The sequence below is a fragment of the Pezoporus wallicus genome, unplaced genomic scaffold, assembly GCF_028554395.1.
Source record: "Pezoporus wallicus isolate ANWC-B61680 ecotype Strahan unplaced genomic scaffold, APGP_CSIRO_Pwel_v1 contig_161, whole genome shotgun sequence".
In the NCBI taxonomy this organism is placed as follows: Eukaryota; Metazoa; Chordata; class Aves; order Psittaciformes; family Psittacidae; genus Pezoporus; species Pezoporus wallicus.
In genome coordinates, this window is record NW_026642654.1 from 3,078,776 (window position 1) to 3,106,744 (window position 27,969).

At 36.3% G+C, this 27,969-nt stretch overlaps 1 protein-coding gene across 4 annotated transcripts in view; it reads left to right on the forward strand.

Annotated features, from left to right (window-relative positions):
• The window catches only part of NBAS (NBAS subunit of NRZ tethering complex), a 182,562-nt gene that overhangs the window by 30,929 nt on the left and 123,664 nt on the right, over window positions 1-27,969 (forward strand). For 3 of the 4 annotated variants that reach the window (XM_057431920.1, XM_057431922.1, XM_057431924.1), the window contains exons 17-30: window positions 317-480; window positions 1,241-1,375; window positions 1,647-1,725; window positions 2,464-2,568; window positions 2,856-2,992; window positions 15,529-15,612; window positions 16,160-16,313; window positions 17,714-17,899; window positions 19,147-19,320; window positions 20,253-20,386; window positions 21,122-21,184; window positions 21,742-21,864; window positions 23,505-23,607; window positions 25,937-26,160. In XM_057431920.1, coding sequence (XP_057287903.1) covers window positions 317-480; window positions 1,241-1,375; window positions 1,647-1,725; window positions 2,464-2,568; window positions 2,856-2,992; window positions 15,529-15,612; window positions 16,160-16,313; window positions 17,714-17,899; window positions 19,147-19,320; window positions 20,253-20,386; window positions 21,122-21,184; window positions 21,742-21,864; window positions 23,505-23,607; window positions 25,937-26,160 — 1,865 coding nt within the window. The remainder of the gene's footprint in view (window positions 1-316; window positions 481-1,240; window positions 1,376-1,646; window positions 1,726-2,463; window positions 2,569-2,855; window positions 2,993-15,528; window positions 15,613-16,159; window positions 16,314-17,713; window positions 17,900-19,146; window positions 19,321-20,252; window positions 20,387-21,121; window positions 21,185-21,741; window positions 21,865-23,504; window positions 23,608-25,936; window positions 26,161-27,969) is intronic. The other variant, XM_057431921.1, reaches the window with a different exon arrangement.

The following is a 27,969-nucleotide window of genomic DNA, read 5'->3' on the forward strand; positions in this document are numbered from 1 at the left end:
CCCAAACGTCACATTTAATTTAGTCTAAGGAGTGGTACTAATTAAGGAATTTGAATAATAACATCTGTTCCAGTTATGAAATTTCTGCCAGACCACTTGGCATGTCTGTGCCCTTTTCTGCCACACATACTCTGAAGAAATGATTTTTTTTTTTTTTTTTCATTTTCACCTCTTTTGTTGGTTCACTTTGTTAATCATCAGATTAACTTGACATCTTCTGGAGTGGAAGAAACACCTTAAACTATTGACAGTCTTCAGTTTCATTGCTTTGTGTTGAAGCATGTAACACCGTATTTCTGCTCTTGTTCTTGGACAGAGCAAAATTAAGAAGCGTGCATGGGTTCTTCACGAGTGCTTGGAAAGGGTTCCAGAGAATGTGGATGCTGCTAAGAAGCTGCTTCAGTATGGCTTGAAAGGCACAGACTTGGAGGCTCTTGTGGCCATAGGAAAAGGAGAAGATGGTGGCAGGTTTGGGAAGAGGTTTTCTTTGTTTTCTTTTCTGAAGAGTGGTGTGTGTGAAAGTCTTTCCTTATATTTGATAATGTTTTTTATCAACCATTAATGAAAATGTTAAGATGCTTTCATGGAATATAAAATTAATGCTTGGAATCAAACTATTCTGAAGATGTCCACAGGTACCTATTCTCATTTACCTTTGTAAAAAGTAAAATTACTGTTTGTTTTGTACTGCATTTTGTCTTCTCTGGATGCCCTTTATTTTCTCCATCATAGAGAACTTCTGTTGTCACTGTTTTTCTGTGAAAATCTGATTTTGTTGTCTCTTGTGGAAGATGCAGCTACCCCTATAAATGTGTTTTGTTGTATGATCTAACTGTTGTAATGATCTTCTGTGGTTCAAGTGAGGAGGGGAACAAAGGAAAAAACAGTGGATTGGTGAGGAAACACATGCAGAGACAGTTCTATTCAGTATTCAGATCCTGGTGGTAGAAATAGATAACTGCACAAAGAACAGCCTCTTCCATTTCCCGTGTATCCTGTAGAGGTGCTGCTAATCCCAGTGCTACCTGTGGAATTTTGAAACTTCTGGCAACCATCATAGCTGTGTGGTTGGTGGTTTGTTTTCGTTTGTTGTTTTTTTGTTTGTTGTTTGTTTTTTTTTTGTGGGGGAAGACAAGATAATACCTGTTATTGGCTTGTGATGAGTGCCTACTGGTTTACAGCAACAAAACTTGGTTTTATCTTTTTTGATGTTGATTACATTGTTGGTTTTGTCTTCCAGATTTATCTTACCGGGGGAGGTGGACACTGAAGTTCCCTATGAAGACTTTCTGTCACCGGATGAAGAAATGGATACTAGACAGGAAAAAGAGGCCAAGAAGTGTCAAGAACTGCTATTATCAGTAAACTTTTCCAAGTAAATGAAATGTTAGGCCATATTTTATTCAGAGTTATAGGTTTATTCTAACTACACAGTTGCAAGAATGCAGTTACTCTCATGTATGTTATTCCTAATAAGACAGTGATTTAAATTTTAATTGGCATTGTATTATGTCAGAGTTCTTGGCTTCCTTAATTTCTTAATACATTCCAGTGCACAAAGTCATTAAAATGTGTAACTGTTGTCTTCACTTGCACATGATGTACAGTATCAATTGCAAGCCTGAAAATTTCTGTTTTAAACACAGGCTGACGCTGGAACAAAAAGAACTCTGCCGTAGCAGGCTAAAGCTCTTAACTTACCTTGATCGCCTCGAAACCTACAAGGTGAGAAAACTTGGTAACTACCTACAGTTCTTTTGAATTCTCATTCCACAGGTAGTCCTGTAACTTCTCCATCACATCATCACATCTTTTTTTTTGTTACGTATTGTAGCATTAAAGTTTATAGTTTTCTTGAAATGCTGTAGTCTGTTACTTGATGAAAGTAAGCCATTTCTTGTTCAAGCTGCCATGTTTCTCCTGCTTTATTGTTGCAAATGCTGGCTTCTGGTGTTGAGAGGTATGATTTGGCAAAGGCCTTCTTTGAACATACTGTATCGGTGGGATGTTAAGTTATGCAACAACATGGGATGTGGAGTTGGTGGAGGATTGCTGTTACCTTCTTCTGCCAGTCTAATTATCAAGTTCTGCTCAGATTTTCTGATGAATGCTGTTCTTCCATGAGCTTACTGTGTGAAAGTTTTTGTAATGTCAGACTGTATTTTACTTAATTTTTTAACTTTGCAGTTGGCACTATTCACATATGACTTTTACTACATCTCTTTGTAACTTATGTTGTGTAAACCCTAATTAAAATAAGGTAGAGAATTGGCTTAGCTTATCAATCAAAAATGTATTTTCTTTATACCTAAACAAATAAAACCCAACAGCATGCTTTTCTGTGTATATCTCATACTTATCCTAAGATACAGAAACATGTAGGCTTTTTGATGCTTTTGTAAATCTTTCATGGAACTCAATCTTTTATAATCCTTTCTATCTTTTTTTTTTTCTTTTTTTAAGGAAATCCTTGGAGGACCTCATGCAGCTGAGCAGCACTATGATGCTGAATTCTTCAAGAAGTTCAGAAATCAGAATATTGTACTTTCAGCAAGAACTTATGCTCGGGTATTAATATTTATTTTGATAGACTGTAATTTTGTTTTGGTATTGATTTCTGAATTTCAGTGCATTTTTCCCCGTGAATTTGGTTGAGTCTCGGTGGGAGTTTAAGAGGTAGGAGGTATATTTGTTTGATTGTAACTATATTCAGTGACACTGAAATAATTTTCCTTATTGCTAAAGAAAATTTTAAAATTAAATATTTTTTGCATGACCTAAGCTTATATTTTCCTGCTCTTTTCAGTCTAAATCAGTCTTAAGCTAGTTCTGCAATTTAATGTTTTGCCTTTTAGGAAAGTAATGTCAGAGCCCTGGAAATTTTGTTCACTTTCCATGGATCAGCTTTACTTCCACACAGACAGGCAATTCTCTCCAATTTTCCAGAGACTACTTCACCGCATGAATATGCTTTCTTGTTGCCTGAAGCTTGGTAAGGATGCATCAATAGATACCCAGAAAGATATTTAGGTTGTTGATTGTTGTGTTATTATTTTGCATATATGGCAATTTGTTATTGGTTATTACCTGGAATCAAAAAAGCAGCTTTGTTTGTATATTCTTGACCGGGCTTTGTTTTCTGCTTTACTTTGTTCCATCTCATAGCAGCTTTGTGGTCTCTTTTGGTTATTGTGAGGGAACTGGGGACTTAAAATGTTCTGTCCATTACATGTAAGAGGAAGCATGGCCTTTTCTGACCTGAAACTGCCTGCATTTTCACAGGTCTAAGTCCAAGTGTGATTGGTTTGTAATGACAGGCAACATTAGGAAATGAATAATACAAGTGTTTAGCTTCCTGGAAGCAGTTATATTTTTCTGCATTTTTTTTTTTTTAAATGTGAAGATTTTGAAATTGAGCAGTCAGTAACTTCAGAATCATCAATCTTTTTCTTACCATTTCTTACACATTTTGGTAAGGTAGAATTAAGAAAAGCTTTATACTTTACTACTTTCATTTAAGCATAAATTGTTAGTTTACTGTCAATTTCATATACATTTTTATAGGAGAGTCTTCCTTGAACATTGTAATAATGTTCTGTGTATTAATTAGAATAATTTTTTTTGCTTCTAGAGTGTTTCTTTCAAACACTTCAGTTATGAAATTAGTTTTGAAGTGTATTGTTCAGTACCTATAAAGAACTGGGCAGATTTCATTATTTAATATTTTACAGTAGGACTTTGAACCCTTACTTCAGAGGGATAATTTTTGAAGTAGCTAATAGAATTTTTTTTTTGTAGTCTTCCAGAATTATAGTTAAGTTTTATACTTCAGAGTTTCAGTAGTCCCATTTGGTTAGTTCTGCATGTAAAAGAGGGGGTTTTAATTCATTAAGTTATTCTCCTGAAATTTTTCCTAGTTTATAATACTCATAAGTTTTGTCCTTTCTGAGTAGAAGTTTGTCTTTATTTCATGATACCCAATACTTACCGGTGCCCATTTTATTATGTTGGTTGTATTAGGAACACAGTTACGTAGTTACGGTGTGAAAACACTTGTTTTAATCTTTAAGGTAACAATTAGGACAATGAAGAGAAGTCAGTGTTTATAAAACTGGTAAAATGTATTTCAACTTCAGTTTTATAAGATTTGTAATGTGAGAGGGAGAGAAGGGTCTTCTTAAATGTGCTTGTGATATTTTATTGGTGTTCATAAATAGGTTTCCCTTCTTTTTGCCTTCTTTTTGAAAGGCTGTTTGTTCATGGTTTTGGTTTTTTATTTTGTTGTAGTTGGTTGGTTTGTTTAAGAAACTGACTTATGTGCCAAGCGGCAAAATGACAGTTAAAAATAAAACATTTCACCAATGATCTAGTAGTAAAGATGTAAAGTTATGGGTTAAGAACTGAATTTTGTCTGCTGTTAAAAAATGGATATATATAGTTTGAATCTTTCTTCCTGCGGTAGACAGAACTTTTCAGTGCTATGACCAGATTCACAGCTTGCAGAACAGTTAATACTGTGTATCTTTGAAATGTTTGTCTTTGGGCAGCTACAAAATGGGGATGAGACCAAATCCTATATACTCATAAAAAGATAGGTTATATTTGATCTAAACTTTTCCTAAAACTGTTTCCCTGTTACAAAACTGCTAACAGTACTTACCGTATTGCTACACTCCCTAAAATTCTGTCTTATTAATAAAATTAAATATATATTGATAAAATACCTGTTAATGAGAATACTAATGAAGTAGACTGAAGTTGTACAAAGTCACATTTTCTTATATCTTAACTAGTTATTTTTTGTTGGCTTTTTTTTTAATGGGATGAGTCTCCCTCCTTCCTCCCCAGTCCAAGTAGCTTCAGCTTTTGGCAATTCTTGTTCCACGTTAATGGAAATGAATCTGTGTGAATGAAAGAGAATTGAAATTCTTGGTCATTTTAAGTGAGTTTATTTGGCCTTTAGTTCTAGCATTTTTTTTTGTATGGATTATTAGTATGAACAGAATTATTGGCATTCTGTAGTTACATTGTTGTTATGAAATCCAGTTTAAAAGACTGTGCTATACATCTTCTCTATAGAACACAGTATGTAGACATAACTTGTCTTAAAATAACTGATTGAACAAGGTTATGGTACAACTTAAAAAACTATTTTATTCCTGCATAATAATAAAAAGTTGCAAGTACTGACTGTAATAATCTTTCAAGCAAAAGAAGAACATTGCAGAAATATAAAGACCAATGTTTTAATCCGTAGGAAAAATGTCGGTGGTGTTACCACTTAGTGTCTTTTCAGCTTATGAAGGTCTTAATTTACAGGGTCTTTGGATAAGGGGTGAGAATGACTCAATCTGTCTTCATGAACTTTGACTCTAGACTAATCTTATAAAGGTTTCTGGGTCAGGAAATGAATCAGTCTGGTCTTCCTTTTTAAATTTCACACTGTTGTAGCTAGGAAGTAGGGTCCATGCTGTGTATCAGAAGGATTTTCTACTTTCAGCTGCAAAAAAGAGAGATCTCTCCTGTGATTTCTTCTTAACTTCTTTTTTTTTTTTTTTTCCCTGAAAATTCAAGGCTGCAATTGTCTGTATCAGTAGGTAATTTGCTGCTGCGGTCTATGTGGTAAAGATCACTAACAGGGAACATCTGCTTAATAGTGCCTATGTTAAAAGTACAGCCTGCCCCGGTGGCCTTGCTTAAAGAGTGCCTTGTTGATGGTGACTTTGCTGCTCGGCGTCCTGCAGCTCAGACCTCTTGATGGGCAGTGTGCAGCTCTGGAGGCAGAAAAGATTTTGGTGGAGGAAAAAAAACCCAAAACAGACTATAGTTTGTGTTTTAGGTCTTCATATGTGGCCCTGTGTGTGTAGAATGAAGTAGCGGTGGGAATTGACCATGTTGTGTCTGTGTATATGGAGCACTTTAAATAATAATTATGTTGGTTTCCAACTGGAGCTTTCTGAGGTGACACCTACCCTTATGGAATTTCACCACAGAACACTGTTCTCACAGTTCCCCCATCTATAGGGGAATCTGGCTGAGGAGAAGCTCAAGATTGTATAGCAGGTGCTGCCTTGTCTATACATTGAATAGGTGACAAATTGGCATGTCTAGCTATTGCCAAGGAAAAAGCGTTGAAACAGTTGCTTACTGTACACCACCACCCACATGAATGCACATGAAAGTGCTGTATTTGAAGAATTTCATTACCTATGTTTTTGTAAAGATTGCTTTGTAACTGCCATTACCTTTGGTCTGTAGCCTGCAGTTCAGCTGCAGAGAGTAATTTTGAAGTACCTACTGAGACAAATGTGTGTTTTGCTAGTGCAATATATAGGCATAAAGCATTTGTTTTTCTTGTTACTGGCACATGCCATTTCCATCAGGATGGCATTTAGAGACCAGTGTCACAAAAATTGTAAGGTCTTATCAGTCAAGGAAGAGTTGGCATAACAAAAGGGGAAGTAAAAGGACTTTCTTTTTTCTGTCTTCTGGGCCGGATTGTTAGGAAATATATAGATATTTTTTTCCCTGTATCAGCTTGTGAAAAGTGTCAAGTGGTGGATATCCTTTTGTTTCTCAGTTTTGGCACATGTTTTGTAGCCTAGCATCTTAAGTGGTCACTCTCAGAACTGTTCAAGAGGAGGTTTGCAATGTCTGAGCAGAGGATTTATGTATTCATGAGGCTCTTGAAAAGGACTGGGAGTTTTATGAGCTCAGCAGCTCCCAGAATTAAGAAGGAATCTGAAATACTAAGATGCATTGGTGGCTCTACATGCCTGTGGGCTTCAAATTGGTATTGTGATAGACTTGACGTTACTCAGTAATGTGTTTTTCCAGAATTGTGATTGTGATGTTTTCCTACTTCTTTTCATATTATTTTTTAGCTGATTTTATAATGATGCCTCCTGAATCTTTGCTGTCTCTTAGTCATTTGGATTAATGCTTCTTCCCAACAATGCATCAGATGCACAGACTTCATCTCTTAAGACAGCTAGAGTGAAAGTGGTAAAAGTTTAGGTATTCAAAGGAGATGATAGCTCTTTCTATTTTAATAGTTACATCTAGTGTTCTTAGTCTATAGTTGAGACTGTTGCCCTCAGGTTTTTTTAAAGGTAATCTCGGGGGGAAAATAATGCTTTACCACCATTATAAATACATAACCAGAGTATATTGCCTTTTCTTTTAATTTTCTTTCCCTTGTAACTACATTCAACTGCTATATTGTAACATTACTGCTCACATGTTAAACTCACAGATGGTAGGGAAATTCAAGTGTATGGTTCCCCCAACAACCATAAGTCTGCTATATTGCACATTACACTAGTTGGTACATTAGAGAGAAGATTTTTACTACGTTTTACATGTTTCTGCTTTTTTATTCCTTAACTTTTCTTTCTCAAATATTGGTTTTCAGTCATGGCTGAAAGTGAATTTTTACTGGAGAGTGTGGATGTACTCCATTTGCCTGATGAACTTGGGGTGGGAATCGAAATATTTTCTGAAAACTTCGTAAAGCTTTTAAAACCTGAAAATTTCCATGTAGTTGACTCTGATGTATGAACAGATAAATACTACACACTTAAGAGGTTCATAAGCAGTTAACTCTGCCTTTTCATAATGATATCTTCTTCTGAACTAGGTTTTTAGTTATTGCCTGTGGCACTGCAGTTTCAGTAAAGCTCTTAAAGCTTTATCTCTTCTCAGTATGTGTATGTAGATAGGTTTGATGACTGAATGTCTGAGGAACTGTGTTATATATAGTCCTCATTTTTTTTTTTAATATTATGTTCTCTTCTAAAACTGAACTGCCTTTTTTTTTTTGGTGATGTTCAGAAATGTTTATGTTAAAATAATCTGGTGATCAGTTCTTTTTTTTTTTTGTTTGAATTCATTTGCATAGTATTACAATGAAATAAATAGGAAGGGCATAAGTTTTATATGCACTTCCTTTCCTTTGCACTATGGGAAAGAAGAAAAACAGTTTAGAGGTAGAGGGATCAATGTGCTTATTATTTTGAGGATGTGTTTGGAGGAAAAAAACCCAAGTCAAGCCAAAACCTCAGATCTTACCTACTATGAAGTAGAAGAAATAACTTTTGAGGGAAAGATTAACTTGTCGTGACACCCGTATTCCTGTCTGGATTGACTTGGTAAAAGCGGGGAAGGTTCTTGTGGTCCGTGTAAAAGTTGAAGCAGTGGTTTGGAGGAAGAAAAACTCTCCTGCAAATTGGTATAAATGGGAATCTGGGAAAGCTGCAGGAGCAGCTCACTGCAGTCAGAAATCTACTGCAGAAACTGAGCTGGCAAAACTACTGAGTTATTAGTCATGAGGAGTTTTTGAAGAGGAGAATGAGAACTTCAGGCTATTAGGGAGCTGTCAGTAAGGCAGGAGGGAGGTTATAAAGAAGCTGCTATGCTGTAACTGAACTGTCATTTAGGGGGACCTAGGCAGGCAGAAAGGAAGAATGGGCCAGCAAAAGCCTTGGGGATTTCAAGGACAGATGCAAAGTCCTGTTCCTGCAGCTCAAGAAACTTGCTATAATAGAGGCTGGAGACTGACTGACTGACCATAAAGCAGCTCTGCTGAAAAGGACCTGGAGGTCCTGGTGGGCACAAGGAGGACATAAGCCAACAGGGAAGGCCAGCGGCACGTCCTGCATGAACAGCCAGGAGGTTGAGTAATCAGACTATTGCACTGGTTCAACTGCATCTAGAATACTGGCTCCCAGTACAGGAAAGGCTTCATTAAACTGGAGTGAGCTCAGCAGAGAGCCACCAGGGTGACTGGGGATTGGAGCACTTTTAAGGCTGAGAGCTGCATGTGTTGTTAGCATAGAGAAGGTTCCAGACAGGCCAGTTGCAGCCTTTGCATACCTTCCTATAGCATGTGAGCTGAACTGTGCCTGTGCTGTTTATCCACAGAGCACTAAGATTTTCCCCTTCTCTGGCTTCTTCCTGCCTGATTTGTCCTGTCTTTTGCCTGCATTGTCTAGAAAACAGTCCTTGAGTTGCCTTCCCAGATCTTCTCAGGAAAGTGTATTGCTGTCATTGTCTTATTTGTTTGTTATCTTTTTACGGGGTTTAGAACAAAATTTCTTTCATGAGCATTCATTACACTTTATAAATGTACAGTTCTGAAGGACTATTTTCACTGTATCATGACAGCTTTTATCTTACTCAGTGTTCAGCTGTGTCTTTAAAATAGTCCAGTTTGATTTTGTGAAAGCTATTGCCTCACAACTTTAGTTGTATACATCAAGGGAAAAAATACGAAACATGGTGAGCTTATACACTGCAGTTGTGTAGTGGTGGTTGACTTTTCTCATGTTTAGATTATTCAGTCTAGGTTGTTTTAGGAAAAAAAAATAGTTCCTGTCTCCCCACATTCTGTTAAAGATTAAACACATCGTTAAAACATAGCTTCATTTGTTTATGTGAATTCAGATGTAACTTTTCTCCTCTGGTGACAAAGTTGGTTCAAAGGACCTGTCACGACAATGAGCAGAGCAGGAATTCTGAAGGGTGGTTTCCAGTGGCAGCCAGAAGCAGCTGGGGTACTTTTTCCACTAGTTTATGCAGATCAGTTTTCCCAAAATGCGTGGTGTTTTCTGCACTGTTTTAGGCACCAGCTGTACTTCAGTCTTGATTAATTTGTTACATGGCTGTGGATATTCCTGGAAAATAAAGAACTACACTCTCTGCCCACTACTTCTATATCACATAGGTTTCCAGCTATTCAATATCAAATACACGCAATCAGTTATATAGTTGCATTTAATAATTCACTACTAAACTAATGTAATGGTAGAAAAGAATGTTTTCATGCAGTATGAAGAATGCAATACATGGGTGTTTAAGACTAAATATCTGGGATGCATTTCTTATTATATTTCATCCTCAGTTCTAGAATAATTGTGACATAGTAAAACGATTCCAGAGCTGTAACAATTGCAGAGCAAAAGAAATGGGAAATGATTTCCCCATTGCTGTTTGAGAAGATACAGACTTTGGATGAATGAGTTTCTGGATTAAATTAAAAAACTTCTCTTGCACATCCTGCATATATATATGTCTGTGTATTAAATATAGGCTACTTTTCATGCCTCCGTATCTCTATGTAGTGGAATTATGGAAGTGCTGATTTGAAGGTGAAATCTAAAATAATTTACAGTGTACCTATAGTAAAATATAGATATAAATTCTGGTAAGTGTGCAAGTGTCAGCAGGGGTGAAAGAATATTTGAATCTCAGGCTTTTATATTCCTCTTATCACCAAATTAAATTTGAAATAATTTTGAAAATAAATATAATAAAATTGGAATCAAGCACATTCTTCAAAAGCATTGACTGGATAACAAAACCATTGATGGAAATGCTACTTCATTTTTATATCTTTCATATATAGCTTTGTCACCTCTAGCAGATCAATACTTGGTGCCTTACTTAAATGCGTTATGTTCAGAACTATTCCAGTATGTGACACACAAGTTTTCAAATGCAGAGTTGTTCATAACATTTTTGCTGATGATGTGATTAAAAAAAAAAAAAAGCAAAGATTCACCTACTCTCAAAATATTTTTAGAAAAAAAAAAAAAGCAAAACTTACTCTTAAAAGTGCCTGGCTTTCAGCAAAAAGATACTGTTTCATTGATGTGTTGGGGCAAACTGCCCAACTGCCAAACTGCTTTGGAGTCTGGATTTGATGTGCACACGTTTATAAAGGAAAAGATTTAAAAAAAAAATTCTCATGCTCAACTAGATGAGTCTTTGAGACAGACTTGCTTGGAGGAAAAAAAAAACCCAACATGCCTTTGCTATTGATAATAGAAAGAATGGGACTCTGACCTGAAAACTGAATTAGACCTTTCTTTTTGAAAGCCTGTCCTTGGAGAGAAAAATAATCTACAGGTTTGAATAAATGCGGTTGGTAGGATAGGGAAACGACAATAGCGTGGACCTCTTTTGTCAAATAAAAGAATGGGAAGAATTGCCAAGCCAATATAAACAATAGGATGAAAACAGCAATACAGGAAAAGCCAGCTCTTTTTGAAGAAATGGAGTTGAATATCTCTGCAATTTGTCAATTTACTGGGCTCCAGTCATATTTATTCTACTGCTGAAAAGGCAGAGAAAGTTAAAGCGAGGGAGAAGCAGTGCCTCAGAAAAAAATATGGAAAAAAAAAATACACCACACACACACCAGCTAAAGCCAGCTAATATTTATGTAGAGTTACAGTATGGCACAGCTGATAGTTTCTTTAAATAGGAAAAGAAGGCAGTCTGCCTTAGTGATGACAGTGATCTCTCCCCAGATCTGGAATTTCATGCAGGCTTAACCTGCACGTGTCTCTGACCTCTGTGGGATTTCTGTTTCTACAACAAAACTACAAAGTTGTGCAGTATAAGCACAGGCACTAGTGAATTCTGAATGCGGAAGCATAGAGTGTATGTTGCACATAGGGCAAGCTACCCATGCCTGCAGCATTCACCAATTCCAGCCCAGGTAGGCTGATGCACTGTGTGCACGGGTGTATGTCATGGTTCAGATGTGCCCCAGTTCCGCAGGATTTGCTGCTTGTTGTAAACAAAAGCATGATAGAAAAATGGAAGCCCTGCATATATGTGTTCATGTCTCTGTCTTTCTTCTCTGTCTCAGCTGCGTTTCTGAGTTTGCAGACTGCAGTGGTGTTTTGATGCCTAAAATCCTTCTCAACTGATTTGCTACAATTTTAACAGCCACTTTTCTAAAGTTTTGCTGCTCTCTGTTCCTGCATGAGTCACTGGAGTTACTGATAATGGAAATCTGAGGGAAAAATAAATCTGTGCTAAACCATAAGTATCAGTTAAGAAAAACCCTTGTAATAAATGGGGAGATAAATACAGCATTTTAATAATTTTCTTGACTTTATAAAGGACTCAGGTACAAGGATCTTCCAGCCTATGCTGGTGTTGAAATTGGTTTATTCCATTCCTTGTATTTGAATTCAAATATTATTTTTCTAAACTCTTAAGAATGAGAAAGGCATGGAGACAGGAGGGAGTTACGAATTTTTCTTAGTATTGCTGAGAATGTGAATGAACTTAGCAGTCAGCTCTGAGTGGTCTGGGTTTTGCTGGAGTTTTTTTGTGTGAACTCATGATTTTTTGCTCAGCAAGAAATATATCTGTTTCAATTGACTTTTCATAATTGCTGATTTCTCAGGGATGAGATATTTTTCAGTGGTATCTTTTTTTTGATGTTGCTTTCTTTTAGAATTTAGAGGAGATAGATAGTTACTGAGTGCTGCTCTGACTCTTTGTGAGAGCTTTAAGAACCTAAAATGCTTCTCCCAGTTTATTCCTATGGTGAACTGAATACTTTCAAAATGACAAATTGAGCCAGAGTGGAAAATACTTTAAAAAGAATCTTGAATTGATGTGTGTGGACACCTGTAAATTTCATTCCTGCAGAATCTTGTGCTGAAAGATGACACTGGTCTTGGTAGATTGGCCAGAAGGCAAATGGACAACAGGAGGAGCCAAGGCAAAAAAATAGGTATAGGCAAGCACATTGCAACTTCTACCTGAAAGTTCTCAAGTGTCTATGATATGTGGCTCAAATCTTCCTTAACTAGATATTTTCTAGACATAGTAGAGTTTCATGACACTTTATTCCAAGAGTTCTTTCATTCTTCATTCCAAATATGTGGTGTTTTATCGTCTGTGTTGTGCAGCGAATAGTTAACAGCTTAGCTGCATATGCTGTAGAAGAGTATTGGCTGTTTACCTTAAATGTTGCTCTGCTGATCTCATCAGTGCTTGTGGTGTTGCAGGAAGTAAAAACAAGGAAATGCAATTTGCTATGTAAGTGAAATGAAAAAAAAATTGACAACTTGATATCAATCTTAGTGTATTGATTGTTTTCTTTCTTTAAGTATTCTTCAGTCTCCTCTGGCGTTTACAGAGGGGATGTGAACCTGTGTGAGCCCAGGACAGGATGATCACACACTTCTTACCTTTGGTTATTCACATTGATTGTCTCTCTAGTTTCCAACTTTTTTCTGTTGTACCTAGGGTAGGCAGAGGGAGGCATAGTTGCATGTTGCTTCCTACCTTAATGGATTTTGGCAGTGAGGAGAAAGGGGGAAGCAAAGTAACTGTCAAAGAGAGCAAAGCCTAGGAACTCCAACTGAGAGAGATCTTTTTCAACAAGCAGTTTTTGAGCAATAAACTTCTAGTTGAAGATATATATATAAATATATATATATATATATATAAAACCCATAATGGGGTGTTGGAGAAGTTAATCCATGACTTCTGTTAATTGAAAAGGTTTCTATTTTAAAATGCATTTTTAGAAAATATTTGAAGCAATTTGAATTTAAAGACAAACCCTTTTTTTGGTTGATTTTTTTTTTGTGTGTGTGTGGGGGGTTGTTTGTTTAGGTTTTTTTTGGTTTTTTTTTTTTTTTTTTGTTTTTCTACAAGAAAGGGAAGAAAATGCCTACTTTTAGATGTGGAGATGAAAATACAGGTTTTTTTTCTGAAATGAGTTGGGGAGAAAGAGGGAAGGGCCAGATAGGTGATAGCATCAGTTTGTTGACTTTCAGTTCATCTAGTGTCTTTTGATTTTAGGCTGGGTGGATAACTCTTGCTTGCATAAAAATAAAACTGTTTAGTCTCCAGTAATTGTTTATCAGGGTCAGGAAAATGGTTCAACCATGTTAATATTAAGTGGAGGGAAGAAACATGTAGTTTACGCTGATCATGCACATCAGTTAAGAAAAGTTGCAAGTTTTGTCAACTTGAATTATAAGCCTGTTATGCTACTGAATCTGTTAAGAAAGAAATTCTTAACTAAAGTTGTAATTCCGGAATGTAACTTTGTGATGTCTATGGCAAGTATGCAGGATGTGGCAGCTTAAGAAGGACATGTGCAATGTAGCATTTGGCAGCAAAGGAGACTAGTAGCATTAGGAGACTGAGTGTGAGTTTTGGAATGTCTTGGGCCATTCAGATTGCATATACATTCATGGGCAGCTTTAAATTTGTGTTTGAAACTTCTGCTGTCTTTGCTTATTTCTAGGGATTTTCTCTTTCAGTAATTTGTTATCCAAAAAAGGAAAGTATTGAAGTTTAAATATCTATTAAAAACCTATTTCCTTACTATTTTACATGACTTATTTCTCTCAGTAACAACAAAGCCAACCAATAAAGGAACAGCCAAACCAAGCAACTTTCCCAGAAGTTTCTCTAGTGGTTTTGAGGTTATATGGGAAGACTTATTCAGCTGGGACGCTCTTACTTGAGAGAGCCATGAACAGACACCTCCTGAAACAAAATTCGGCTAAAACAGCTGAACAAACAATCCCCCTGAAATGTCTTCTCAAGCCTACTGGGGAGTGAATGCAAAAAATTCACTATGAAAAAAAATTGCCTTGGGCAATAAAATTTTGTCCAGTTTTATGTGCTACAGAGCATAGAAAAGGAGAGCATTATTGATGGTTAAAGGATAAAGACCTACTGTGCTGTCTTGATTTTATATTTTGGAAGGGAGCATTAATGACTCCTTGACTTTCCTGTTCTTTGACACTTCAACTCTCTCACTCCACTGATTTACAGTGCTGCCGTCAAGGGATGAGAAGATTGTATTGGCTGTTAATTTATGAATAGGGATTGTCCGTGTAGTATTCCTCTTGCCGTTTATTATCAAGGTCAAGAGAAAATGAATGAGACTTAAAACAGCTTATTGCTCTAGTATGCTGAAACTTTAATGGTCCTTACTTTGTATGTGGTTTGTTTCTTATTTCTACAAATATCAGAATCTATGTGGCTGTTTTCTTCCCTGTACTTTTTTCTGCGTAGCTTGACATGGATTTCTCAGGTTTTCATGCTGTTTAAACAGCTAGCCTACAACAGAAAGCCATAACTAATTCTGGTAATAGGCCATGGTGTTCTTAATCTTCATTTTAAACAGATATTTTTTTTGTCTGCAACCTCAGTGTTCAGAGAATGTTGCACTGTGGAAGTTCGTCATCAGAAAACCTCATTAAACTTCATTAAGAAGATCAGTACAGCAGGGCATATCTTGTTTCGTTTCAGTACAAGGATTGTGCTGACATTTGAAGAATTGTATGGTTTTTTTTAAGATGTGAAGATCAGAGGTTTTTACTCATTTCAGTCTTCCATGACGGTATATGAAGTCAAAACACATACTGCAAAGTGATAAAAATTCTTACAGCCTGTAGTGGATTTGTTGTGGGGTTTTTTTGTTTTTTTTTTGTTTGTTTGTTTGTTTGTTTTTTGTTTTTTTCAAGGTATGGTCAGTAAGAAAATAAACTTATTAGTTTCTTTACTAGCTCTTCAGTGGTATAGGTAGAATATGTGTTTGTAGAGGTAATATACAGGCGAAATCACGCTTGCAAATCTGCATTAAGAAGTGGTAAATCTTAAAGGATTGCTTATTATGAATTCAGTGAAATACTTGTGGATGCTTTGTATTTCATTGATTAAAATATTGTCTGAAGCTTCCCTTTCCTGTTATACCAGTTACAAGAAGGGGACATTGAAAATTCTTCCTTGGAATGAGCAGAAACATCGTGAGGAGGACTGGTGTGAAAAAGCAGAATGCAGGTAAGTATATAGAAAAAGCAAAAAGTTTTTTCTATATTTATTTACGTGTCAGATAAAGAATTGACTTATTAATTCTTAAAATGCGGGAAATACCCAGTATATTCAGCGGGATTATGCGAGGAGTGACTTTCGCAAATGTATGTGAGTGGGAGAGGGAGGTTACTTCTGGAAATCATGATGTATTTATTTTATTACTTGTCAGCCGTAATATTATCATAGCAGCATTAATGGATCATGGAACTGCTTTTCGCTGTGTGAGAAACAGGTGAAAAGTAGAAGTTGGGCATATCTGTGTCTTTAGTAGATTCTTTTTTTTCATGATCCGTCTCATGTTTGGAATCTCTTTCTGGTTACTTTGCAGATAAAAATTAACACTGTGATTGGCATTTGAGTCTCATCAGATTATTGGTGTGATAGTAGGTTAATTGTATCTTTTGGGCTTTTTTTCTTTTAAAAACAGCCAGAATTTTTAGGGAAACACTGATGTAAAAAAAGAATGTGAGAAAATGTATACATAGACATCTGGGTTTTTTTTTTTTTTTTAAAGGATGACTGTTGAACCAACTTCACAAGATGAAGGTGAACTTCTGTATGAAACACAGCCTGAGTTACTGAAGTACAGGACTGCTGACCTTTCAGTAGATCTTGTTACTGACTGGTATTTGAGCAGAGCACAGGAAATTGAAAAATACTCGATGCAGGTGAGAAAATCAGTAAGGAAATGATGATGGCTGCCTCAGGCTGATCAGCCTTCTTCAACAGAATCCTGTCTTAACAAGTATTAATGGGACGTTTTTCCCTCACTAGTACACACTGTTTCTCAATCCTCAGTGTGCCTTGTGAAGTATTTGGCTTTTCATTTGCAGTGTACTTATGCTTGTTCTAAAGTTTGCTCAGCCAAATAATTGATCCGTAGGAATGAATAGGAAGCCGGTACATTCTCTTTTACTTGACTACAGTAGCTGACAGTAGTGCTTCTGTAGGTCCATAAAAATGTTTACCATTACACTTTTGTTTGTAACTGAGGGAATGTTGTGCAGAGAGTATTGGGAGACATGTTTTATTATCTTTCACATGATACTGTGTCATATGTATATAGGTATGTGGCAGTTGTTTTACTGTCATATGCCAATATGTAGTACTGTCATGGGACTACCATACAGCTTATTTCTGCTTTATTTTCTTCATATTTTAAAAGTTTTGGAAACACTGTGTAGTAAAGATAAGCATTGCAAGTAAGAATAGAGCTTATCACTGATGTGCTCCAGTATGTTACTGCTTCTCAGACCAATTTAGCTGCATAAAAGGAGATTGACTGGAAGTATCATTGTGAGTTAGTTCTGATGGGCAAATTCTTTTATTCTTCAAGTTTGCAGTCCTCCGAGGCTCTTTAATCATATTTCCCTGTGATCTTAACAGCCTATCAGTAGGTATGGAAATAAAAGCAACTTCCAAGGATCAGTTAAGTTACTAAAATACAAATGAAATTGCATTCTACTCTTCCAGAATTAAGTCTGCCTCACTAGGTACGTAGCCAATATTGTGTTCTTTGAAATCTAAACCTTTCATATAAAGGTGCCTTCAGTCACCAGGGAGAAAGACTGTCATTATCTTCTGTGAAATAAAAGACAACAATTAAAATTATTAATTCATGGTTGGGTAGGGAAGTCACATTACATGCAGAACTATTCATAACTTCAGTCAGTTATCTGATTTTCTTAGTTTAAAACAATCCTTCATTTTCAGTGCAGTGAGATGAGGTGATCTGTGTGTGATCTCCAGAAAGAATAGTATTCTCCTAATTTACAAACATCAATAGGATACATGTGGGTCAAAAGCCTATAATGACATTATCCACTAAGATTAAACATTTTATTTGGTCTTTATAAAGCTGAGAAGAGCAGTCTACTTAGGAATATACATTTCATAAAACTTCTGGGAACTTAGAACTGCCTATTAGCAAAAGGAACAAGGAGAAAAAAAAATAGACGCCCACACAGGGCAAAGATTGGACTTCAGTTTTTTTCTTTGGTGAACAATTGCACAGCAGAGGGTTTTTTGGGGGAGGGGTTTTGTTTGTTTGTTTGTTTTTTTTCTTCAGGTGGACTGTGCTCTGTCCCTTGTTCGTCTTGGCATGGAGAGGAATATTCCTGGTCTGCAGGTGCTTTGTGACAACCTGATCACTCTTGAGACGGCAGTGTATGAGACTGATGGTGATCGAACCTTAACTTTGAAGGAACTTGTAGAGATGAAAGACATTGAAAAGCTGAGACTGTTGATGAAGAATGTAAGTATTTTGAATAAATCGGTATATCTTGATTTCCAGTAATTTGGGTTACCCTGGATCCTACGTATGTTTATATATTTAGGGACTGTAGTCATAGGACAAGAGGTAACAGGTTAAAACTTAAATAGGGGAAGTTTAGATTGGATATATGTTCTTTACTGTAAGGGTGGTGAGGCACTGGAATGGGTTGCTCGGGGAAGTTGTGAATGCTTTATCCCTGGTGGTGTTCAAGGCCAGGTTGGATAGAGCCTTGGGCGACATAGTTTAGTGTGAGGTGTCTCTGCCCGTGGAGGGGGTTTGGAACTAGATGATGTTAAGGTCCTTTGCAGCCCTAACTATTCTCTGATTCTAAGATTCCTTTCCAACCCTAACTATTCTATGATTCTATATAAAGATGCCACTAGTGGCTGATATGTTTCTGATGAAAAACTTTTAATTCAGCAAGAATTCAACACTTTTACTGTGCCTTTTTTATTGTGATGTGTGTTTGTTTTTTGTCCTAGGCACAGAGTTAAGCATTAACAAATCTAGTCTTTTGAAAGTTGTATATTGCATTTTCATTGACCCTTTCTAAAGGTTCTTCAGTGTAGCTGTTGATGATACTGCAGATACCAGAACATTGAATGCTTGTCTTGGATGTTTTTTGGTGTCTTTAAATATTGGCAGAAATCCTAGTATTTGCCTCTGTAGCATATGTGTGATTTTCTTCTTTGTATTCAGCCTGTGCATTGCATTTCAGTGCATTTCTTGGAAAATCTGAAAAATAGCCGGAGATTGATCAGAGGTCTGAAATTCAGTTGAAGAATGAGGAAGCACCAGAGAATACTCAGAAGTTTCTAAATTTTGCTAGGATGTATGTAACCACTTACCAGTTGTTTTAGGTCTTCCATTCTGGCCTACTGCAAATAATGCTACTCTGATGTGAATGCAAGCCAATCTTTGACTAATTCTTCAGGAGGAAGACAGCTAGGCTTTCCTCATGTAGTGAGCTTTACTCCTTACTTTACTGCTTGGTTTCCCCAAGCCATTGGGTATCAGAAAGATGACTGATTGTTTCAGTGCTTCATAATGTAGTGATGCGTGCAACAGTGGTAAATGTCAGACTTCAGCTGTTTGTGACAGGTGAAGATACTGTTTCAATTATATTGATGAAAATATATTCTTTCTGTTTTTTGTTGTTTGTTTTGGACAATGAAGCTGAACTTGCTTTTTTTTTTCTCTTTTCTGTAACACATTGTGCTTTCCAGTCTTCTGAGGAAAAATATGTGAAGAATGTTTATCAGTGGATGATCCCTTTTCTCCACCGTTGTGAAAATCGGTCCCCTGGTCTTGCAAATTCACTTTTTAAAGACTATTTAGTAACATTAGCAAAGGAAGATCTGACTCTACCTCTAAAGATATTTCAGAATTCAAAACCTGCTGTAAGTATAGAGCTCTCATGATTCTACTGGTTTCTTTAGAAATTCTTGTCCTGGAGAGGTGAATTCATAAATAGGGTTGGCTCATCTTCTAAATGGGATTTGTCTCCAATCTTTCCCTTCTCTTGGACCCAGGATTTGTTATGTTTTAGAAAACATTAATTAAAAAGTGTTGCAGCATAAGTTACAATGCTGCTAAACTGTCTGATGAGATTGTCAAACTAATGTAATTGTGATCGTGAACTAGTAAAACAAATTATTGTAAAGATTCTTCTCTGTGGTAATTTCTGGTAATGTGTTTAAAGTAAATTCCTGGCATACTTGCTTTTTAAAAAATGGATCTGAAAGTTTCATGACCTCACTTTTTTCCCTAAGGAATTTTACTAGTAGATTTAAAGTTATTCCCTCCTTCTCCTTTCCCCAGCAAATGTAAGGAATAAAATGAGGGCCATTAGGATAGGGCCAAGAGTTCAGTGAGTAAGGGTTGAGTGTTTCATGCTGCTTCTTCAGTTTAAATAATTATTCTAGGGCACATAAGCTTACATATACTACATAAGAATATTCTAAGTGTATGGGCAGAAATCAACCAGTGAAGCAAAAAACCATAGTTATTTTATGTATATCAATACTGTTGTATGCATTAAATAAATCTGACAAGTGTTTGCAGCAGTTCCCTTCTTTTGTCTTGCACCCTCTCCACCTCTCAAATTCAAAATGCGTATAATGATGTACCACTGTCCTTTCAGTGTCTGCAATACCTGAGTTATGTTTCAGGTTGTACCTTCAACAGATACTTAACTAAGGATTATCAAGAAACACTCTAATTACAACTAGAGACAATTTATTTACTTGGAGTTCACATCTTTTTAAGTTCAGAATAAACTGTTGAAATAGAAACAGAAAACTAAAAATAATATGCTTCCTTTTCCTGTTAGTGTCAGCAAAAAATTATCCCTGATCAAGACCAGCTTATGATTACAGCATTGGAATGTATTTATAGTAGCGACCGAGATGACCAGCTCGCTCTCTGTTATGATATTTTGGAATGCCTTCCTCAAAGAGGATATGGGTAAAGATTTTCAGCTTGTTATTTCTAAATATTTTGGATACACTAAATATAGTTGTGAATGAATGCTTTAAAAATTGTTTTTAAATCACTAAAGGGTAGATAATATTGCTGGAATATTCTCTTCCTGTCTGAGTTGCTGTGGTCATCTGTATATACATATGATTGTGCTGTGTATGTGCTCTACCAGATAATGAAACAAAGCATGATTGCATGGTTTAAAATAGCAGCCTAGACCAGGGCTTTTGTATTAGTTTCTGAGATTTATTGCCTGGTGAGTTGCAACCAAGTGTTAGTGCTGTGTTACTGGTCTTGTTGGTCCTGTTACAGTTACTGTCATCTTGCAGTTGGTTTGTAAGCAGCAACATGGCCCTGTGAAAGATGTCTCTGTATAGAAGATCTATATGAAAGGTGAATAACTCTTGAGAAAGTGAAAGCGTGAGGAGGAGATTTTAACTATTCTCCTAGTACCTTTTACACATAGGAAGGAGAGAACCTGAGAAAAATGAGGAAGAAGGAAAAGCTGTGTTTTTGGGAGACCGGGGGACCTTCTCAATTTTAGCTGTACTTCCAATAGGAAGCAAACAGTTTTAATATTTTCATGCAAACATGTATTTGATTTTCATAAAGGAATGTTTCAAACAGCTTATCTTTATGTAATATGAATTGCATGAAGAAATGACAAGAAGTATGGATATAAATATTAAAAAAAATATTAATTGTACAATATCTTTGCAGGCCTGAAACAGATAAAACTAACACTCTTCATGATGATGTAGATGAACTGGAGCAAATTCTTAGGTATGTAATTTTGCTAAAATAAATAGTATATTGTTACAGAAGTCACCAGCATACTGAAGAACTTTTTTATGACAGGAAAGCAGCAAGAATATTTATCATGTGTTTAGTGCTCTCGACAAGCTAATCTGTAAGTTTTTGTATTCAGAACTTAGAAATTTTGGATGGTTTGAGCTATCTGAATATTATAAAACTGCACAGAATTTTTTCTTAAAGTGAGGGGTTCTGTGTTTTGTTTGTTTGTGTCTTTTGGGTTATTTGTTAGGCAGAAGAAGGTTGCCCAGGGAATTTGGTTTGATCTTGATACTCTCTAATGCTTTGAGTGATCAAAAACTAAAAGGTGTGAAGATACCTGATCAGGTTATTGGGGATACACATTTATTCTATACTATTAATTTTTTTTGAGTAAATGATTTTACTCTGGCTAATCTGTACTATTACAGACTTTACAGAGACTGTTTACATTTGCAGTACATTGTCAGAAACAGCTTTAAGATGGCTGCTGCCATGGTAGTTGTACAACTGTGCAGGATTCAAAAAGGTTGATTGTTCATTTACAGCGTGTCAGAGCTGTTGGAGAAACATGGACTTCAGAAACCTGTTTCCTTTGTGAAAGACACAAAGAACAACGTGGAGGAGGCACGGAAGCTGATGATTAGGCTGACAAGGCACACAGGTCGCAAGTTAGTATTCAAAGGGGAATGGGTGTTTAGGGGGAAAGGGCAGTAACATAACAGTACTTAACCTTGGAGGGTATAGCTGCCTGTTGCAGTAGGGAACTACGATGTTCAAACTGAGCATGGTGTACATAAAACACGTTTGTTTAAACTGATGATTAACATGATTAGTGTTTTGGCTGTGTTCACCATGTCCAAAAATCTCTGTCTTGCTTTAAACTTTTTTCAGTTTCAGTAAATTTGTGTTCAGGTAAACAAGCCTAAAATGCATATTGGCTGCAAAATACTGCAAGATGATGAACAGTAAAAGTTGAGATAGATGACCTTTGAAGGTCCCTTCCAACCCGATATATGCTATGATACTATGAAATGAGGTCCTTTAAAGACATGTTTAATTTTATTGAGAGTGTAGGATTTGTAAAATAATGCTTTTTTTATTTTTTGTGTTTTCTCAGAAGCTCTTGTAATAGGATAATTTATTGGTTTTATGTATTGACTCTACAGCTTATATTTCCAGTATAATTTTTGAATTTTTCTGTTTAACTACTATTTCATTTAACTTGCCTTCCAACTGTAGATGAATTATTACATGGTTCTTGGCATAAGCAGATACATAGATTGAACCCTGGGAAAAAGAGCTGTCACTGTGTGTGGTGTTTTTTTTCTATTTAAAGTAAATATGCACAACATTTTGTCAGTGGTGGTTGAGTAGTTCTTAGCTTGGATATGCCAAAAGCTTTTTAAGACTTCTAAAAAAATTAGTGTTTTTTTTTTTTTTTGTCGTTGCTGTTTTTGGTGGTTTTTTTTTTTTTGTTTGTTTGTTTGGTTTTGTTTTTTTTTAAAGGTCAAGTCAATGCCCCTGTAGGGACAATGTTGATTTTTCACTTTTTGTAGAGAAATGATTTTTGCTGAAATGAAACATGAGAAAATCACTATTAGCCACATGAGAAAATCACTACTAGCTGGACTAGCTTTTGCAGCTTAAAAAAAGTCTTTTTCTTAAATCTGAAAGGTTCAAGGTAATGTCAAAAAAGTTCCTTAGTGTTTTTACTAGTAAAAATTTTTATAGAGTACATTGTTGTATAGAAAGCTTTGTGGATGAACAGAGATCCATGGATCCAGAGGGTCAAGAATCTGAATACATTCCTAATTTAAAAAGCATAATAAACTTGCAGATCCATTCTCCTGTGATTGCATGCAATTGATTAGTCCTTTGAGATTTCGTACAATGAACAGGACTTTAATGATTCTTAGTTGCTGTTACAAATTTGGTTTTACCCAGCTGTTCTTGGATCAGCAGGAAGACAGCACTTACAACTTTCTGAGGTATTACTGGAAATTATCAAAACCTACTTGGGGGATCTTGAGAAAGATTGCTTAAATCCCGTTCTTGTTCCACAAAAAACAATCGGAAAAAGCACTTTGGGTACTGCATTTCTGTCATCAAATAATGTTATCCCACTGTTTTAACATTAATTTTTATTAAAAGCGTTCTGTCTTTAAATCACTTCTGGTTAAAAGTCCAGTTAAAGATTGAAACAGTGTTTGGGAAACTTGTAATTTTTGTGATGGAACTGTAGTGTTCTCTACTTCTTTTCTTTAAATTCATTGAGGAAGAGAATATTTAATTTTTAAAATGCTTGCAGGCAACCATCAGTCAGTGAGACACACTGGAAGGAATTGCTCCAGGACATGTTGGACATGCAGCAAAAAGTGTATACATGCTTACATTCAGATTCTTGTTATGAGGTAAGTTTTATATTTTCTTACCAATTTATGTCCCAGGTAAGGTACAGATTCTCACTTCATATTGTTGCTCACAAATATAAATATGTTTTCATGTGTTCTGTTGCTTGTTTTTTCTACTCTTTTAAGATACTTTCATTCAACTCAGAAACTTCGGTGTGAACTCATTTCATCAAAAGCCCTTCTAATAGATGTCCTCTCTATCTTTTACTGCAGTTCATCTTTTTTAAAATTGAGTCATCCTCTTGAGACTTCATAATTCTATGTACATGTGTTTAGTAATAAACACGTAAAAATAAAGAAATTTTTAGCTAAATGTGATCAAGTTGAGTAGTTTTGAAACATGAAGTTCTAGTTGGTAATGTTAGCCAAGGTCATTATAGGATTATGGACTTTACTGCTTGTAGTTGAAATAAAACAATGGGAGATATCTAATTTCATTGAAAGAAAAAAAAATAATCCTGCATGTGCATAAACCCCAAACTTATGTAATTAATACTTGCGAAGGACAGCTATTAAACTGATCTGGATGTGTCGCTTGCTGTGACATGGATTGTTTATCTACATTTTCACATAAATATATTCCAGTTTATTATAGAAACAGTGCCATATCCACTACAGTCTGTGTTTAAATAGTCAGAAGTTTGAGAGTGTTTTATTATAGTTTGCAGATTTAATTGCTTATGGCTACCACTCTGATTAGCTCTTGGGAGAAGTTCTGAGAGCAAATTAGAAAAAAACTAAGGGGAAAAAGTAATGCTATCCAACCTACACATAAAGAGAGTCACTCTCTGTAGCTGTACAATTTGAAGTTGCTCAAAGAGAACTGCAGTTTATTTGAGGTTCATGGTTTTGTGATAGGCTATGCGTTAGTGTACTAGGTGCGTTTTTTTTAAGTGCATGTAGAAAACTTAATAGAGTGCTCAAAAATAATATTTGCTTTGCTCTGATTTTTTTTTTTTTTTTTTTAGTAATATTAAATTGTTTTCTAACCTCTGTACTACGTGATTAAAGAAACCCAAAGCCAACTCACAGCAAAGGATTTTGATGAAATGGTCTAGGAATGCTTTGAAATGTAGTGCTGTTGTACACAGTTATGCTTTGATAACCTCAAAATTGGGAAATTGATGAGGCAGTAGGGATTTGCAGTCCCATGTGATGTTTGTTATGGGATCTTTTTTAGTATGCTTACTCAAAATCTGCTTGCATGCAGAGTGATTCCTGTTCTCTTGAAGAAGGACTTCATGTCCATAAATTCTGAGAAGGGTAAATTTTATGTATGTGGCCTTTAAGGAAGAAGGATCAGCTATCATGCTTTGCATCTTTCAGTGCTCCTTGAGGATTATTATGTTGTGACAGTGAAGATGATCCAATCATATGATTTTTTTTTTTTTTTTTTTTAAATAAGCACTGTCAACTCTGTTCCTTTCCAGTACTTGAGGTGACTTGGAGAGGTTCCTCCTAGTGGAAAAATACTTCAGTTTGAAGATGTGATTGGATCAATGCCTTCTTTCCCAGAAGCTGGACCAGATGATCTAGATGTCCCTTCCAGCCTGGGCTTTTCTATGATTCATTGATCCAATTTAATTTGTTACGAAATTTAAAACCTTCATTAAAGGCCATGTTGTTGCAGCTGCACTGTTTCCTGAAGTGGTTAAATGTGTATGTTGTTCTTCAGTAGGACAATACTGAGCGAGGTGAAATAAAACAGAATTAAAAAATAAATTTAAAAAAACCCGCACAAAAACCCTTACACCAAAAAATCCCAACAAAATTTGAAAGGAATAGAGAGAATTTTGAGTGTCTAAAACTGGGCAAAACTTTGACCTGAAAATTAACAGGTCTTTAGTGGCAGATACAACATTATATTATTATGCATTCTTTGAAGACAGTCTTGACTGAAACTTAAAATGCTTTTTAGTTTCTTACATGCTCAGTTCTGAATATTTTAGGTTCTTCAGGGATACAGAATTTCTTCTCATATATTGTTGGTTTTAGAGTGCTAGTACTGAGCTGCCTTTTCAAATTCTTACATCCTATTAACACTTCAGAATGTAGATATAAATAATATCTGATCTCAAAGTCATACTGTAAAAAGGCAGCTAATAAGTTTCTTCAGGAAGTGGAAGTAACCAGCTACTAGTTAATTTCAGCTTTGCTGAAAGAAATAGTGGGAATACTCTCCTTGTAAAAGTTACATTTTCTGCTTAGACTATATATATTCTTTTGATTTCAAAGATCCTTTTTATTCAAAGCGGTTGGTTCCATATAATGCAGTAAGTTTATCTGAAGCTGCTGCTGCAGATTACTGAATTATTGTTCTTTCTTTTAGATATTCACGGAAAGTCTTTTATGCTCAAGCAGTATAGACAATATCCACTTGGCTGGGCAAATGATGCATTGCAGTATTTGGTCAGTGGATCTACCAAGTTCATCAAAAGGGAAGCCACAGTACCGAGTCAGCTATGCAAAAAGTGTTGAACTAGTTTTGGCTGCTAGCAGAGAATATTTCAATTCTTCAACAAGTTTGACTGATAGCTGTATGGATTTGGCAAGGTATATTTACCATTATCATACATAAATATATATTGCTCCTTTAATTGAAACTTGGATTTTCTTTTCCCTGTAAGAAGGGGTGAATCTGACCTGGATTTATTTCTCTTCATGTAAAATTACATGGTAAATGAAAACAGTATCTTTGGCTTCTGTAGGAGTTTTTTGAATGATCTGCTACAGAATTCAGGTTAAAGAAGAAGAAACATGTAAGTCTTTGTGGATAAGAAGCTTTTTATGTGTGGCATTTGAACCTTTTCCACTTTAGAGCACTGAACCACAATTGTGGCCCTAGTTACTATAACAATAGAAAATAGCATTTTGCTGATTGTTTAATTTCTTTTCTTACTTTGGTCTTTCCCGATTCTGGGAGTTCATTTGAGGCTGTCTGTCTCTCTTTGTTACATTAAGAAATAAGCCAAATAATTCTTGAGAAAGGAATTCAGGCATAGAGCAGCCTTGGAGGTTGCGGTGTGTGGGTGAGATGGATATTCATTCTTGTGTAGATTTAGATACGGAAGTATATTCTTTTACAATTTAGATGCAGATAGGAGAAATAATGGGGTATTACCTATGTAGAAGATTGGTGCCTTGGCTTATCTTAAATATTTAAAATAGAGATGTCTTAATATTTCCAGCCTTTTCCTTTTATTCTGAGAATATGTTGTTTCACTGGTATTGTTTTGTTAATACAAATGGCTTTTCCTTTTTTCTTAAGACATAACTCCCTTCCTGCCCCCAAGCAAACACTACAAATCAACCCCCCCCCGCCCCCCAGCAAAATCTCATAATCAGACAGAAATACTTGTGTCAACTACAGAGGAAGACACATAGAATCATAGAATCCTTAGGGTTGGAAAGGACCTTAAGATCATCTAGTTCCAACCCCCTGCCGTGGGCAGGGACACCCTACGATAAATCATATTACCCAAGGCCTCGTCCAACCTGGACTTGAACACTGCCAGGGATGGAGCATTCACAACCTCCCTGGGCAACCTATTCCAGTGCCTCACCACCCTAACAGGAAAGAATTTCCTCCTTACATCCAACCTAAACTTCCCCTGTTTAAGTTTTAACCCGTTACCCCTTGTCCTGTCACTGCAGTCTCTAATGAAGAGTCCCTCTCCAGCATCCCATCATCAAATTGATGTCTCTCCAATTTAGACACAAGGATGTTGTGTGGGACAGTGTCGAACGCTTTACACAAGTCCAGGTAGATGACATCAACTGCTCTACCCCTGTCCATCAGTTCTGTAGCCCCACCATAGAAGGCCACCAAATTGGTCAGGCAGGATTTCCCCTTAGTGAAGCCATGCTGGCTGTCACCAAGCACCTTGTTGATTTTCATGTGCCTTAGCATGCCTTCCAGGAGAATCTGCTCCAAGATTTTGCCAGGCACAGAGGTGACATTGAGTGGTCTGTAGCTCTCCAGGTCATCCATTTTCCCCTTCTTGAAAATGGGGGTTATATTTCCCTTTTTCCAGTCATCGGGAACTTCACCTGACTGCCATGATTGCTCAAATATGATGGTCAGCGGCTTCGCAACTTCATCTGCCAGCTCGTTCAGGACCTGTGGATGGATCTCATCAGGACCCATGGACTTGTGCACGTTAAGATTTTTAAGATGGTCTCGAACCAGATCCTCTCCTACAGTGGGTGCAAGGTCTTCATTCTCACAGTCCGTGCATCTGCCTTCCAGGACTTGGGTGGTGCAGTCAGAGCCTTTGCCAGTGAAGACTGAGGCAAAGAATTCATTCAGAACCTCAGCCTTCTCCAAATCCTGTGTAGCTATTTCTCCCGAGAGCTTCTTGA